The sequence below is a fragment of the Fonsecaea pedrosoi genome, assembly GCF_000835455.1.
Source record: "Fonsecaea pedrosoi CBS 271.37 unplaced genomic scaffold supercont1.3, whole genome shotgun sequence".
Taxonomy (NCBI): Eukaryota; Fungi; Ascomycota; class Eurotiomycetes; order Chaetothyriales; family Herpotrichiellaceae; genus Fonsecaea; species Fonsecaea pedrosoi.
The window spans coordinates 4,749,726-4,764,133 of record NW_013550613.1 but is presented as its reverse complement, the minus strand read 5'-3'; the positions used below and the strand labels follow the sequence as shown (position 1 = coordinate 4,764,133).

At 54.1% G+C, this 14,408-nt stretch overlaps 6 protein-coding genes across 6 annotated transcripts; 4 read left to right on the top strand and 2 right to left on the bottom strand.

Annotated features, from left to right (window-relative positions):
- Positions 1-273: 273 nt before the first annotated feature.
- Z517_05661 (uncharacterized protein) lies at positions 274-2,304 on the top strand (the record flags this gene model as incomplete). Its single annotated transcript, XM_013430988.1, has 6 exons — positions 274-283; positions 352-566; positions 618-1,390; positions 1,449-1,564; positions 1,624-1,881; positions 1,952-2,304. The coding sequence occupies 6 exons, from the start codon at positions 274-276 to the stop codon at positions 2,302-2,304; spliced, it is 1,725 nt and encodes a 574-aa protein (XP_013286442.1).
- Positions 2,305-3,337: 1,033 nt separating this feature from the next.
- On the top strand, positions 3,338-4,349 carry Z517_05660 (uncharacterized protein; the record flags this gene model as incomplete). Its single annotated transcript, XM_013430987.1, has 2 exons — positions 3,338-3,719; positions 3,895-4,349. 2 exons carry the CDS (start codon positions 3,338-3,340, stop codon positions 4,347-4,349), a joined length of 837 nt encoding a protein of 278 aa, XP_013286441.1.
- Positions 4,350-4,376: 27 nt separating this feature from the next.
- On the bottom strand, positions 4,377-6,707 carry Z517_05659 (uncharacterized protein; the record flags this gene model as incomplete). Its single annotated transcript, XM_013430986.1, has 5 exons — positions 4,377-4,388; positions 4,427-4,962; positions 5,014-5,210; positions 5,266-6,588; positions 6,646-6,707. 5 exons carry the CDS (start codon positions 6,705-6,707, stop codon positions 4,377-4,379), a joined length of 2,130 nt encoding a protein of 709 aa, XP_013286440.1.
- A 767-nt stretch (positions 6,708-7,474) lies between these two features.
- Positions 7,475-8,377, bottom strand: Z517_05658 (uncharacterized protein; the record flags this gene model as incomplete). The annotated part of the gene is made up of 2 exons (XM_013430985.1): positions 7,475-8,037; positions 8,128-8,377. 2 exons carry the CDS (start codon positions 8,375-8,377, stop codon positions 7,475-7,477), a joined length of 813 nt encoding a protein of 270 aa, XP_013286439.1.
- Positions 8,378-9,176: 799 nt separating this feature from the next.
- Positions 9,177-12,164, top strand: Z517_05657 (uncharacterized protein; the record flags this gene model as incomplete). Its single annotated transcript, XM_013430984.1, has 3 exons — positions 9,177-9,481; positions 9,536-11,967; positions 12,025-12,164. 3 exons carry the CDS (start codon positions 9,177-9,179, stop codon positions 12,162-12,164), a joined length of 2,877 nt encoding a protein of 958 aa, XP_013286438.1.
- Positions 12,165-12,809: 645 nt separating this feature from the next.
- Positions 12,810-14,345, top strand: Z517_05656 (uncharacterized protein; the record flags this gene model as incomplete). The annotated part of the gene is made up of 1 exon (XM_013430983.1): positions 12,810-14,345. One exon carries the CDS (start codon positions 12,810-12,812, stop codon positions 14,343-14,345), a length of 1,536 nt encoding a protein of 511 aa, XP_013286437.1.
- Between the last annotated feature and the right edge of the window lie 63 nt (positions 14,346-14,408).

Sequence of the window (14,408 nt, the reverse complement as noted above, 5' to 3'; positions counted from 1 at the left end):
GAAAGGAGCCCACCCGACGGAGCCAAACATCAATCTCATGGATTTTCCAATCTTCTGGAACAATTCTTGAATGTCTCACCTCGGAGGTCAAACTAGCTGCGCAGCCTTGTGCTGTCTGACTTGCTTTTTCAATCAGCCCTTGATGGTTTAATGGATTGAAGAGGCTACCACCTCGAAAGTCTTGTGACTCCTGCCTGCTGTTCGACTGTGACACGGCTGCTCTCTGCATTGAAGGCATCTCGGACCTTTTCGCTCAGCGCCTCCCTCTTCATCATGGCAGCAGGTACCATCAGCCGTTCCCATTCCTTCCGAGCTATCTGCTTGATAGACCTGCTGAGCGACTCCTCACAGATGATTCCTGCGATCCCAAATCTGACGATGTCTCGTCACTTCATATCCGCACCACCCAAGGCAAGGATGCCGCAACGTCGATCGAAGGACAGCCAGAGACGACGTCAAAAGAAACCGCCACGCCAATAGCCACGTCGTCGTATCCAGGCCCATTCAAACAAGCGATCCTAGTGATTGCCTTGATGCTTGCCACGTTCATAGTTGGCCTCGATACGGTCTGGAGCGGATATTCTCCCCGAAGAGGAGCACGCTGACGACTGACATAGAGCATCATCGCCACGGCTATCCCGACCATCACCAAAGAGTTCCACAGCGTTGACCAGGTCGGCTGGTACGGATCCGCGTTCTTGATGTGTCTGGCCATGTTCCAAGGTGTGTGGAGCAAGGCATACAAATTCTTCCCGCAGAAGATTGTCTTTCTGTCATGTATCCTCACATTCGAGGTGGGAAGCCTCGTCGTCGCTTTGGCTCCGAACAGCATCGCCGTCATTGCTGGGCGTGCGGTCCAGGGTCTCGGTGGTTCAGGCCTCACGTCAGGAAGCTACATCATTGCCACATTCATCGTCCAACCTTCATGCTTGTCCATCGTGATGGGGCTGTTTGGCGCCATCTGGGCTTGTGTTTCTGTCTTGGGTCCCGTGCTCGGTGGAGTCTTTACCCAGGATCTTACTTGGAGATGGTGTTTTTGGATCAACTTGCCTATTGGAGGTGCAACATTTCTCATCATTCTACTTCTCTTCAACACGCCACCGCAGTCTCAATCGGTCCAGGCTCCGACGTGGAAAGAATACCACCGCGAGTTTGATGTCATGGGAGTTGTTCTGGGATTAGGCGCCTGGATCTGTTTGTTGCTCGTGCTGCAAGACGGGGGAGTCCGGCACGCCTGGAACTCCAGCTTCTCCATTGGGTTGCTCGTTGGTTTTTGGCTGTTTGTGATCGCATTTATCGTCGCCGAGTGGACACAGGGCGACGGGGCCACTATTCCCAGACGACTCTTGAAGAGTCGCACCATTGCAGCATGTGCCATTTACAGCTTCGTGTAAGGTCCAAGATGGTCGATGGTGCGGATTTCAAGACTGACTATGCTGTGTCTCAAGGTCCAACATGGGTGGCGTCTCCCGAACATACACTCTTCCCATCTACTTCCAGGCTGTTCAAGGCGTGTCACCATCAGACAGTGGCGTGCGCACGATTCCCAGTGTGCTATCATTCTGTATGTTGCCAATCCCCCTCCCGTCACAAGCCAATCTTGTTGACGACGACTACCACAAGCACTGGCAACTTTCAGCTGCGCCATCCTTCTAGGGAAGATCGGCTACTACCAGCCTTTCCTTTGGGCAGGCGGCATCTTGATCACGATAGGTTCTGGGCTATACTATACTTTGACTCCGAGCTCGTCGGCCGGGCACTGGATCGGATACCAGATCGTCGCAGGCGTTGGACAGGGCATCGTCATCCAGCTTCCCGTCATGGTCGCACAGAAGGTCTCGGCGCGACAAGACCTGTCTGTCACTGTGGGCATCATGATGTGTGAGTTGTCCACCAACTTGGAGGAATCCACAAGATGCCAACAGCTGACGTGTCACCCACCCACGCACAGTCGCACAGTTCGTCGGTGGCGGTTTCGGCGTGTCGACCGGCCAGGCCATTCTGAACAACCGCCTCATCGACAACCTCCCCCATGGCAACTCGGTCGTCACCCCTGCAAGCGTCCTGGCTGCCGGAGCGACGGGTCTTCGACAGGCATTCCCACACCCTCGCGACCTCGCGGCCGTCGTGGCCTCGTACATGATTGGGTTGAGGGACGCGTGGATCTTCACCACCGTCGCGAGCGGTGTCGCCTTTCTCACTGCCTTTGCGGCGGAATGGAGGTCGATCAATGAGCTCGTGCCGGACGCGAACATAGCGGTTGAAACGACAACGACATCCGCGAACGAAGAGGTCAAGGTTTGAGCTTGACTCGTCTCGAGACTATAGACTGGGGGGGGGGGGGGGGTGGTAAGGCGAGGCGGGCATGAATTGGATGCTTCGGAACGCGAGGTTTGTTGGTAATTGGACACTGATAGCGACCTAGCACGCGGGTGGGTGCGTGGGTGGTGATAGACATGTTTTGATATAATGTATAGAACAGTCAGTCCACCACTGAGGAAGAAACATTACCCTTCCTTTCAGTCTGACACCCTGACTGATCAATTCATACTGACTAAGAACAAATACACAGGGCCCTTGACCAAACAACCCCTAATCTGATCTGATAGAACAGACGATCTAGTCCACCCCCGTCCCGTCGCCGAGTCCACATGTTACAATTTTGCCGGGTCACATCCCGCAAAATGGGTCAGGGTTGGTAAAAAATGGCGGAGCTTACAGCCGGGAGGGGAGGCGATTCAGCCGGGGAGATAAATTTCTCCCAGGAGATGGCAGGGGAGGGAGGGCAGAATTACACTGCCCATCAGAGGGAATTATCTATGTATCAGACTCTGTGTGTATGTATGTTTGTATGTACCTAATGAGTTATGGGGGTATAGTGTTCGAAAAGTGTCAGGAGACCACTCAACAAAACACCCGGGTAGTATGGTAGCTATCCTTTACCGAGTACGTATACGTGTACGTGCTGGGGACTTTTTTCATGCATATCCACGGCCAAAGCGGAGTTAATCATTGACAATGTCAGGTACAGTATGTCCCGTATGAATCCACATTTTGGTTCCTTTTCAAGCACGAGCACCGAATCTGGCTCGGCTGTCCTGTCCTGTCCTGTCCTGTCTCTTGGGTCTGCAGTGGCATATAATAGTTGTCCCTTGTCCCAGGTCGTCTCTTTAAACGAGGCGGTGGGTGGAAACCGTACACGTCGTTCAGGTCTCTCGTCGATCGTCACCGTGACTATCATCGTCATCATCATCTTACTGTTCTTTGTCGAAAAGGATATTAATACCCCACGAGAAGAAAAAAAAGGAGCGAACACCCTCAAGAAGTCGCGAGAGAGATGGATCTCTCAACAGCCAAACGCACCCTCATCACGGCCAACCACATCCTCCACCACCAGGGCCAAGTCCTCGACGCCTACGGCCACATCAGCGTGCGGCACCCGACCAACCCGGCCGTGTTCCTGATGGCGCGCTACGTGCCCGCCGCGCTGGTCGCCTCGCCCGACGACATTGTCGAGTACCGCGTCGAGGACGCCGAGCCCGTCTTCCCGCACGCCCCCAGAGGCTACACGGAGCGCTTCATCCACTCGGAGCTGTATAAGCGGTTCGCGGCCGTGAAGAGCGTGTGCCACAGCCACGCGCGGGAGGTCATTCCGTGGGGACTGCTGGGCGGAGGGTATTCGGGGCTCAAGGCTTGTGTCAACACGAGTGGATTTCTGGGTAAGTCTCGTCCACCCTTGGTGTTGCCGTGTTCCAGACATTTTCTGCACGGTTCGGCGTTTCGTTTCCCTTCTGATCGGGTCTCGGTCAGCGAGATGGTGTGAAGACGGTAGTTTGAGATGAGGAAAAAGAGGAGCTCACAGGAAATGGGAATGATACTAATTCTGAACTGCAGGGAAAGAAACGCCCGTCTTCGAACCTCGTCCGCATTTCAGGCAGGGAGACATCAAAGACCTCCTGATCCGCTCCGAGCACCTCGGCGCGGCACTTGCGGCATTGTTCACCAATACACCCGGCAGTGGCGGCAACCTTGACCGGAGCGTCGTATTGATGCGAGGGCACGGCATGAGTGTGGCTGCCACGTCGATCGAGCATTGTGTTTTCCGTTCCATCTACACGAGAAACAATGCCATTGTCCAGACCACGGCGGTGATGCTGACGAGCTCGTTGACGCTGGGATCCAATGCCCGCAGCCACGGGGAAGACGACGACATAGCGGCAGACCTGACGTTTCTCGACGACGATGAGGTGGCCGATTGCACCGGGATCAATGAGAAGACAGTTCTCAGACCGTGGACTGCCTGGAGCAGGGAGGTTCAGGCGAATCCATTGTATGTGAATCTTGCGTAGGTCTAAGGGATTTGGCACGGGGTTGAGTTAGTCTCGGGCCTTTCAGAAGTATCAGAGGGTTTGAGCGTGCCACGTACTGGGTTGTCACTCCAATCATCCATCAAGCCAGTCCAGCCCGTGCTGTCCATCAACATGCTCTCGATATTGGCAAATTCGTCCTCAAATCCAGCCCTCAAGGACCCTTCACCGGCCGTCACATGATACGCCTCTTGCGTGTAGGCAGGATATAGGGGATTTACGACTTGTTGATGCTGGGCTTGATGAGGATACTGGTACCCGACGGCATTAGCCGGCACTTGCGGCTGATTGGCGTTGACATTTCCAGAAGATACAGCTCCGGTCTGTGCTCCGTTCCTGTCAGAGCTGCTCATCTCTCGCGACGGGGCCTTGCTCCTCGTTGTGGGCAGGGCTTGCAGTCTCGCTCGTAGCTGTTGGATGGCTTGGACATATCGAGATGCAAGTGGGTGCATTTGGCCACCCACACGTTGAAGTAGCTCAAGCCCCATTCTGACAGCATGGTCAACGTCCACATTCGGAGGCAAAGCAATATCAGCCTTGGACTGGGGTTCGACGGTCTGGTATACCAAGAGGACACCAAGTGCCGCGAAGACATCTAGAAACAAATCAGTCTCGTCAATTGAGACAACCATCAGAGAGCACTTACAGTGCGAGTTGTGCCAGAATGACGATAACTTGTTCTGATGATGCAAACTTCCCATCTGAGTGATCGAGTCGTAGGCCGCCGTCACGCAGCGCTTGACACATTTGAGCATAATTTCGCGCTGGAAATGGTCCGTGACTCGCCGCGTGATGTAGAGCAACAGAGTCTGGCGGTGGATCAGATGTCGCGCGTGAAGATATCTGCATGACCCCTCTGTTAGCCAATTGAGAAATCCTGGGAGCGGACGACACCCACCTCATGAGCAGAACATTTCTCTGTCGCTCAAAATGCCACTCCAGACCCTCTGCCCCTGGTTTGAGATGCTTTGGGAGGTTCTCTTGCCAAGTGGTCAACTCTCCATCGAGCTGGATCGACAGGGCCAGGAATTGAGTTGTGTCCATCACGGGCCTTGCTTTCTGCGAATTGTCGCCGAGCCCGTCACCGCTGTACAGAGTCTTCAGGATCTTTTCCATCAACCGGCACTGCGGAATAACCTGGTTGAAATACTCCAGCTTGGAAGGCACCCCTTGAGGCTGAACAGATTGGTCCTCTTCGTTGGACAGGAACTCGTCGTCTACTGCCAGTGGCATTCCCACTTCGATTCCTGGGCCATCTGGGATCGTGGGACGCCCAACTTTCATGCTCAGGACTCGGTCGAGGACGAAACAGCCCCACCACACACGCTTGCGAACTTCCTGCTCAATCTTATCTGAAGTAAAGGTGGCAGGATTGAGGTGCAACCCTAGTCCCTGTGCTGTGCGTATTGCGAGTCCGATGACCGTCCAGCAGTTGTTGAGCTCGAGAGCCCCATGGAGGTATTGACCCATTAAAAGCAGAGCTTGAACGAGTTCGATGGTGCTAACTTGTAACATGCCAGACACAAGTAGAGTCTTTGCCCTTTTGAAGTAGCGGGATCGGTCGCCAGCTGAACGGCCACTGATATTGGCGTGATCACTTCCGAACGCAAACACAAGGTTAACCAGCCCATACCAGGCCAGGCTCTGCTGTGTAGCCTCTTCTCCGCCTAGATCTTGACTTAGCCACAGCCGCCGATATCTCTGTCGAAATGTCCCTTCGTGCAGATATGGATTAAGCGGATGCCGGTACTTGAAATATGCATCCACCAGTCGGTCAGCCACGAATCGAGACGGTAGCCCGAATGGATCGTCCGACTCGGCACTCAAGAGGTCAAACAACGGTACTGATGGAGACGAGGTTGCGAGGGACGTGTTGGGATCTCTCAGAGACGATCCTCCGCCAGGGATACCCGAGCGCACAGTTGATGCTTCCTTCTCTGGTGAACCAACTTTGGCCATGAAATCAAAAGTCGAGGACTCGCCGAAGTACTCGGTTGGTGTGCCCTTGTTTGCATCGCTCAAAACAGTTGCTGGATCAGATGCAGCAGTGTGGCTTTCGCTGGGCATTCGCATGGCTTGTTGTTGTTCCACCAAGCGGGGACGGTCCAGTGTTTGGTTCTGTGAAGGGGAGACGTATTGGCTCCCTGGATTTGTGGCTCGCCCATCGTCGCTGGGTACCGTCGCAGGACCTTCCATCTCTCCCGGTAAGGTAGGGGTATTGCTTCCCATCTGTGAGCCGTTGTACAGGGCCGTTGGGGCCATCGACGATAGCACTTACAAATGGCGTGGATTGGCTCGTTGCGTGGCAGCAAGCTGTCTCTCGAGCAGTTCATTCCGCATCTTGAGCTCTTCAACATAACTTTCCCAGTCTCAGCATAAGCATTTCATTGTTTAGCCTGTGAGATATGAAAGACCCCACTATGTACAATACGGTGATACTTACTCTTGCGTGACACTCACTCGCGCCCTCTGGGGTGAGTAAACACACTCCTGCCGACGCTGTCGACATTGCTGGCAAGACGGACGTTCGCCATCGCATCTATTCTTCTTCAATCTGGAGAATCGTCAGTCTCCAAAACGTCACAGCCCTGCAGACAGTGCAGGTGGAGTCTGGGGTCAAGAAGTCCCACCTGCAAAGATCGCATGCGTAGCCAATCCGGCGTCTCTTGGAGGGTTGCTTAGCGGCGTCTTGCTCATTTCCCGCAGGCGAAGCAGTAGAAGACTCGGCTATCATACTGCATGAGACAGTCTCTGGGTTGTGTGACTTTTGTTTTGTCTCCTGACCAGGTTGGAAAACGCGGAGTCGGGGTGGTTTTGAAAGGGGAGATATCTTTATTTCCGCCCTCGGAATCCTGCGCCGGGATGGCCGGGGAGTTAGAGCCGAGAAGTGGGGCAAAGCCTTGGCATCGACTTGGTGTCTGTCCCTCCCTGATCATCCCCCATTATTGGCAGCTACAGGGAATACCTAGGCAGTTGGAGAGCACCCAGGCTAAAGCGCTGGTAGAACTCCTGGCAACCCTAGTATCATCTTGTTCGATAAACTAAGTTGACCGAACACAAGCGATCTCTGATATGGTATATGAATTGCCTGGAGACTCCCTCCCCGCTCAGCCTTGTCCAGCCTCGGGCGTTGATATTAGATTGCGGTACATGGTTTCATTGGCGACCTCCTTTTCCCACAGCGGCCATGGCTTCACAGCTCCCATCCCGGTCGTCGTTCCTGTATCATGAGCCTCGCGCTGCGTAAAGTACTTCACGTCGCCACCCAATCCCATTGCACTGCGTTGAACCCTTGCATTTTGTTGCGTATAGATACAGTTGAAGATGCACATTTCCAGGCTCTCAGAGGTCACCACCATCCCGTGACCTCTCATGAGCACAACTGGATGCCTGACCTGGCCATTCTCCCCCAAAGTCTTCGCCAGCGAGGACGCAAGCTTGATGTTCCGGACCAGCATATCCTGATTGTCGGATGGATGGTCTTTATACACAGAAGCAGCATCCCACACGGGAACAGCGGTCCCCAGAAACCCGGCCATGTGAAAACACGCGGACAATGGCACCGTGGAAATTGAAAACGGCACCACATCCAGACTATGTGAATGAACCACTGACTGGACAGTTGGATACGCTTTGTACACTTCGGAGTGAATGAACCGCTCCGAGAATCCTGTTTTGGCCGTGTTACAATATTATTCAGAGTATCCGAGGGAAGCAAATTTCTCAATGTCGAGTAAGAATACTCTCATGGTTTACTTACCTCTTGGGGCATCCGGTTTCACAGGCTGTGCATCTTCAATCTTGTATATGACAAGGTCTTCAAGGGATGCAACCAAAGCCGGAGCGAGATACCTGGACATCAGAAAAGTCCAACTGGACAAACGCACCGACAGGTGGCCGTACGCGTCGACGAGATCATGCTGATGGAGCATGTGACAGCCGTCGATGTACTTTCGAAGCAAGGCAGGAGAGACCTGCGACAGGTCTGTGACGGAATCGACCGAATCCATCACGTCCATCTCCTTATATTGTGCAACGTATTGGAGAATTTAGGAGTCAATGTACATTTTTCAACGAATGGCTTAGAAATTTGATGGTGCACATCACTCAAAGATCTTCTACAGACCTTGTAGAACATGTCCATATTGTCGAACTCGGCACCATCGGTATCATTGATCCAGTCCGGGGAGCTAACCCGTCAGCAACACAATCCGGGCGATCACCCTCCGTAAGCCGCCAGGTCAGTAGATATGTGCCGTCGTCACAGCTTAGACTGCCCCAACTTTCGCCCTCGTCAACAGGCATCGAATGCAGGAAGGCGGTAGCGGTAGATGAGAATTGACAGTGGAATTTCCCATGTGGCCTTCGCGTTAGTTTCCCTTTTTCTCAAGTAAAGAATGGCAAGCCTAACTAGATCCCTTTTTGTCTACTCAGTAGTTATGTCTATAGCAGCCGCTGCCTTCGCCATTTTGCGTTAGCTCAGGGACATCTCCTCGCCGCTACAAACAGACCGCCAAGGCCATCCACATTTGGACAGATCACTGTGTATGCATCTTCTGGCGGTCGCAGTCTCCCCCCACGACAACTTGTCAAAAGGCTTTAGGAAGTCCTCGTCCTTGGTTGCTACTCTTGGTGTGTCTTTTGATCTCTGGGACATTTCCGGAACGACCTGCAGAAATTCACGAGAATGCTTTGATCCTTTCCTACCGCAGCCGACCCTCCTCCGCGCAACTTGTTGCAACGTCTTTCAGTCGTCCCTAGAGCCCTGCCCTATTCACTCCTGTCTGTGCTGAAGACATTCTCGCGACCATGGCGACCTTCCTTGACAACTCGTACAGTCTCGTGCACCTTGACAACACCGCCGACCAGCCAAGTCAGCAGGACCTCAAGACACAATTAGAAAAGGGCACAGATGAGACGAAGATGGAAACCATGCGGCGGATTCTCACGATCATGCTCAATGGCGATCCCATGCCCAATCTGTTGATGCACATTATCCGTTTTGTCATGCCCTCGAAAAGCAAGTCTCTGAAGAAACTTCTCTACTTTTACTACGAAATCTGTCCGAAGTTGGACGCGAATGGAAAGCTAAAGCAAGAGATGATTCTTGTTTGGTGCGCTCAACTGCCTGTGTAAATATGAGGGATATCGAGACTAATAGCCACCAGTAATGGAATTCGAAACGATCTCCAGCATCCCAACGAGTTCGTCCGGGGCAATACGCTGCGCTTTCTTTCCAAACTTCGAGAACCCGAATTGATCGAACCCCTCCTCTCTGCCGCACAAACCTGCCTCGATCACAGGCATGCCTATGTGAGAAAGAACGCGGTATGGGCATTGGCCTCTGTGTACCAGAATGCCCAGCACCTGATCCCAGATGCTCCTGAGATGCTCCACACGTTCCTCGCTGGCGAGACCGATACCACCTGTAAAAGGAATGCCTTTGCGGCTTTGATGACCATAAGCCATGACAAAGCGTTGGAATATCTCACCGGAGTCCTAGACGGAGTGCCTAATGCCGATGAGCTGCTCCAGCTGGTTGAGCTCGAGTTTATCCGAAAAGATGCTGTCCAAAATCAAGCAAACAAGGCGCGGTATTTGCGGTTGATCTTTGATCTGTTGGAAGCGAACACAAGCACGGTTGTCTATGAAGCTGCAACCTCCCTAACAGCACTGACTAACAATCCCGTGGCTGTTAAGGCTGCCGCTGGGAAACTGATCGAGCTAAGCATCAAAGAGGCGGACAACAACGTCAAGCTTATCGTGCTTGACCGGGTTGACCAGTTGCGGAGACGGAATGAGGGCGTGCTGGATGATCTCACCATGGAAATTTTACGTGTGCTGTCCAGCCCCGACCTAGACGTCCGACGGAAGGCTTTGGCGATTGCATTGGAGATGGTTTCCAGCAAAAATGTTCAAGAGATCGTCATGCTACTGAAGAAGGAACTTAGCAAGACAGTGGTTGAACAATACGAAAAGAACTCGGAATACCGACAACTCCTGATTCAGTCCATCCACCACTGCGCCATCAAGTTCTCGGAGATTGCAGCCAGCGTTGTCGATGTCTTGATGGACTTTATCGCCGACTTCAACAACAGCTCCGCAGTGGATGTCATCTCCTTTGTCAAGGAGGTGGTTGAGAAGTTTCCTAAGCTTAGATCCTCGATCGTCGAACGCCTGGTGTCGACCTTGGGAGAGGTCCGGGCAGGAAAGGTATACCGTGGTTCACTGTGGGTGATTGGCGAATATTCATTACAGGAGAACGATATCAAGGAGGCCTGGAAACGAATCCGGGCGAGCCTTGGGGAGATCCCCATACTTGCTTCGGAGCAACGGCTGTTAGATGAGCAGTCGAACGAGGACGGCGAGGCTAAGGAGCAGGTCAACGGTCACTCCGCACCCAAACCCGCTGCCAGTGGATCACGGAAAATCCTCGCCGACGGTACATACGCGACTGAGAGCGCTCTAACCAGCGATTCCGCCGCAAAGGCGAGACTGGAAGCAGTCAAAGCAGCACAGAAACCTCCGTTGAGACAGCTTATCCTCGATGGGGACTACTACCTGGCGACGGTGCTTTCTTCTACCTTGACCAAACTTGTTATGCGTCACTCGGAGATCTCGAAAGACCAGGCACGCACTAATGCTTTGCGTGCTGAGGCCATGCTGATCATGATTTCGATCGTTCGAGTTGGGCAGTCGCAGTTCGTCAAGGCACCCATTGACGAGGATTCTGTGGACCGAATCATGTCTTGTGTACGCGCTTTGGCCGAATTCACGGAACGCAAGGAACTTGAGGTTTCCTTCCTGGACGATACTAGGAAGGCCTTCCGTGCTATGGTACAAGCCGAAGAGAAGAAACGGGCGGCGAAAGAAGCCGTAGAAAAGGCAAAGACAGCTGTGCAAGTGGACGATGTTCTTTCGATACGACAGCTATCGAAGAAGAATGCAGGCGATGGCACAGATGAGATGGAACTTGATCTCGAGAAAGCAACCGGCGGGGATGCTTCGTTTGAAGATCTCTCCTCCAAGCTAAGTCGGGTGGTGCAACTTACTGGGTTTTCAGACCCCGTATACGCAGAGGCATATGTCAAGGTCCACCAATTCGACATCATCCTCGATGTACTCCTGGTCAATCAGACGACCGAGACTCTCCAGAACCTCTCGGTAGAATTCGCGACGTTAGGTGATCTGAAGGTGGTGGAACGACCAACTACACACAATCTAGGACCGCACGACTTCCTCAATGTGCAATCGACCATCAAGGTGTCAAGCACGGATACAGGAGTGATATTTGGCAACGTCGTATATGACTCGCCATCGGGGACAGACACACACGTTGTCATCCTGAACGACGTGCATGCAGATATCATGGACTACATCCAGCCAGCGACGTGCTCCGAATCAGCATTCCGGACCATGTGGACCGAGTTTGAATGGGAAAACAAAGTGAACATCAACAGCAAAGCGACAACGAAGACGCTACGAGAATTCTTGGATCAACTTATGAAGAGTACGAATATGACGTGTCTGACACCCGAAGCCAGCTTGAAAGGTGACTGCCAATTCCTGAGTGCAAATCTATATGCGAGGAGTGTTTTCGGTAAGTGACGCATCTCTGCGTGTAAAACTGTTTTGGTGTGACTGACTCTGGACCTAGGTGAGGATGCTTTGGCGAACTTAAGCATAGAAAAGACGGCGGACAACTCGATTGTAGGGTTTATTCGGATTCGGTCACGATCACAGGGGCTGGCTTTGAGCCTGGGGTCATTAAAGGGTTTGAAGGCAGGCACTTACTAGACCATATCGATCTGGAGGTGGGAACAAAATGAGGCCGCCGAGCACCACCAGGATGGGCAACACCATCAATCTAGTCAATAAGGGACTGGCTACAGAGCCGTGGTCAAGAAGGAAGAGCAGATATCGGTGTGTGGAAAAATGCAGGATGAAAGACATGTGCCCAATGAAGACCACGGCATGCAAGGCTGGGCGAGGGGCCACGAAGACAAGGCCGGAGACTCGGGACAGCCGTTGAGGGCGCCACGAGGTCCGACAGGACCAGCTGGTGACGGATGTGGGACACACCAGCGGATCCACGGCCAAAATCCCACCAGCCGAATGGTCGCGTCTCACCAGCGCAGCTCCATCTCTGCGCGGCCACAGGAAATGATCCATCCCAGCCATCTCGCATCTCGCATCTCGCGGTGCCAACAATGCCAACAAATGCCACCAAGTCTTCATGCCTCATCATGTCTCTAAAATTTTGTTGTAAATGTCATTGTAAGGTCCTGAGATCACTGACTCCTCTATTGTCAGGAATTACTCACTCTCCGTCCACCTCACCTCTCTAGGGGTTGCATCGTCCTCACTTCGTCCTCACGCATACCACCATCGCCTTTCATCGTCGTAGCCCGATACTGAGGCAGCCCTTCTTCCACAGTGCCTATGGCACCATGGCTGCAACTGGCAGCCCTACCCTCGTCGCTCCTAGCCCTTATCGGCAGCTCGATTCCGTCAGTGGCATCCCAAGAGCTGAACTTGCAGTGGCCATACAATCTCCCACCCGATTCGAAGTACTACCCCGAAGATGAACTGCGGGTCAAAAGGGATCTAGATGCACAACAGAAGCTGCAAAAGAGTAACCCGACCGGGGTGAGGAAGATGAGCGGAGATCCTGGAGAGATGTTCTATCTACAATACTGGGGCTTTGAGCAGCAGCAGGAGGAATTCAACTGCGACGCATTAGACTGGGCCAATGCAACCACGTTCACATCCTTCGATCTCCCAGTCCGAGTTCACGACGAGGACCAGAGTCCGCGCCTCTTCCGGCGACTGCTCCCAGGTTGGCACCTCTTCGCAGAGAGGGACTTCCAATGTCCGACGGGCACATCTGCCTGCACCTCGATCGATCGACCCAACAGCTGCTGCGCGACTGGCTACACCTGCCAACTGGTTCAGGACACTGGACTGGGTGATGTGGGATGCTGCCCGAGTGGCCAGGTGTGCGGCAATGCGCTCTCGACGACATGCGCCAGTGGCTACACCTCGTGCCCGAACGACCCAGGCGGTGGGTGCTGTCTTCCAGGATACGCATGCTACCAGGTCGGATGTGTCCAGACATCGACCGCGACGATTCTGACCAACCCAACGCCGTCCACGACCACAGTAACGAGATACACGACAATCACGCCTTCACCCTCAACGCCCACGCCCACAACCCCTACCTCGACGTCCACGACCACACCGACCTCGACCAGAACTTCCAGCGTCTCCCCACTGCCTCCAGTAATCTCGACAGTCACCCTCACTGTCACGGTCACATCTGCCACGACCCTGCCACTGACCTGCTCGTCGGGCTTCCGCTCGTGCCCGGCCACGCTGGGCGGTGGGTGCTGTCCGACCGATCGTCAATGCGGCTCAGCAAATTGCCCTCCCCTCTCGACATCCTCGTCGGCGACGCCAGAACCGCCCGTGCGGCCGACCTCGCTGACCACGACGGTAGAAACGACCACCACGACGGCCACGCACTCCACATCGCCCTCCTACCCGGTGACCGGGTGCCCGACGGGCTTCTACGCCTGCTCCGCATACTACGTGGGCGGATGCTGCCAGGTTGGCCGCGACTGCGCCTCGACGTCGTGCCCGGCGCTGCCCTCGACGACGCTCGTGTCGGGGAGCACCCTGACGATCGTCGCGCCGACGGGGTCGGGCATCACCGCGCCCGGCACGCTGCCCACGGGCAACTGCGCACAGGGCTGGGCGACCTGCGCCCCCAGCGTCGGCGGCGGGTGCTGTCCGAGCGGCTACCTCTGCGGCGCTACCAGCTGCAGCGTCCCCGCGGACGTGACTGGCCAAGGTGTCGGAAAGGAGGCGCCCAACGCAGCATCCAGCGAGAAGACACGTTTCTGGTGGTCCGGCGGCGGCGGCGGCGGCTTCTTTGGTGCTTGGGCCTTGATTCTCGGCGTGTGGTTCCTATTTTGACCTCCCCATCTACCGAACAGGTACATAGGTAATGTATGCATGTACATATACCTTGATGGGAGA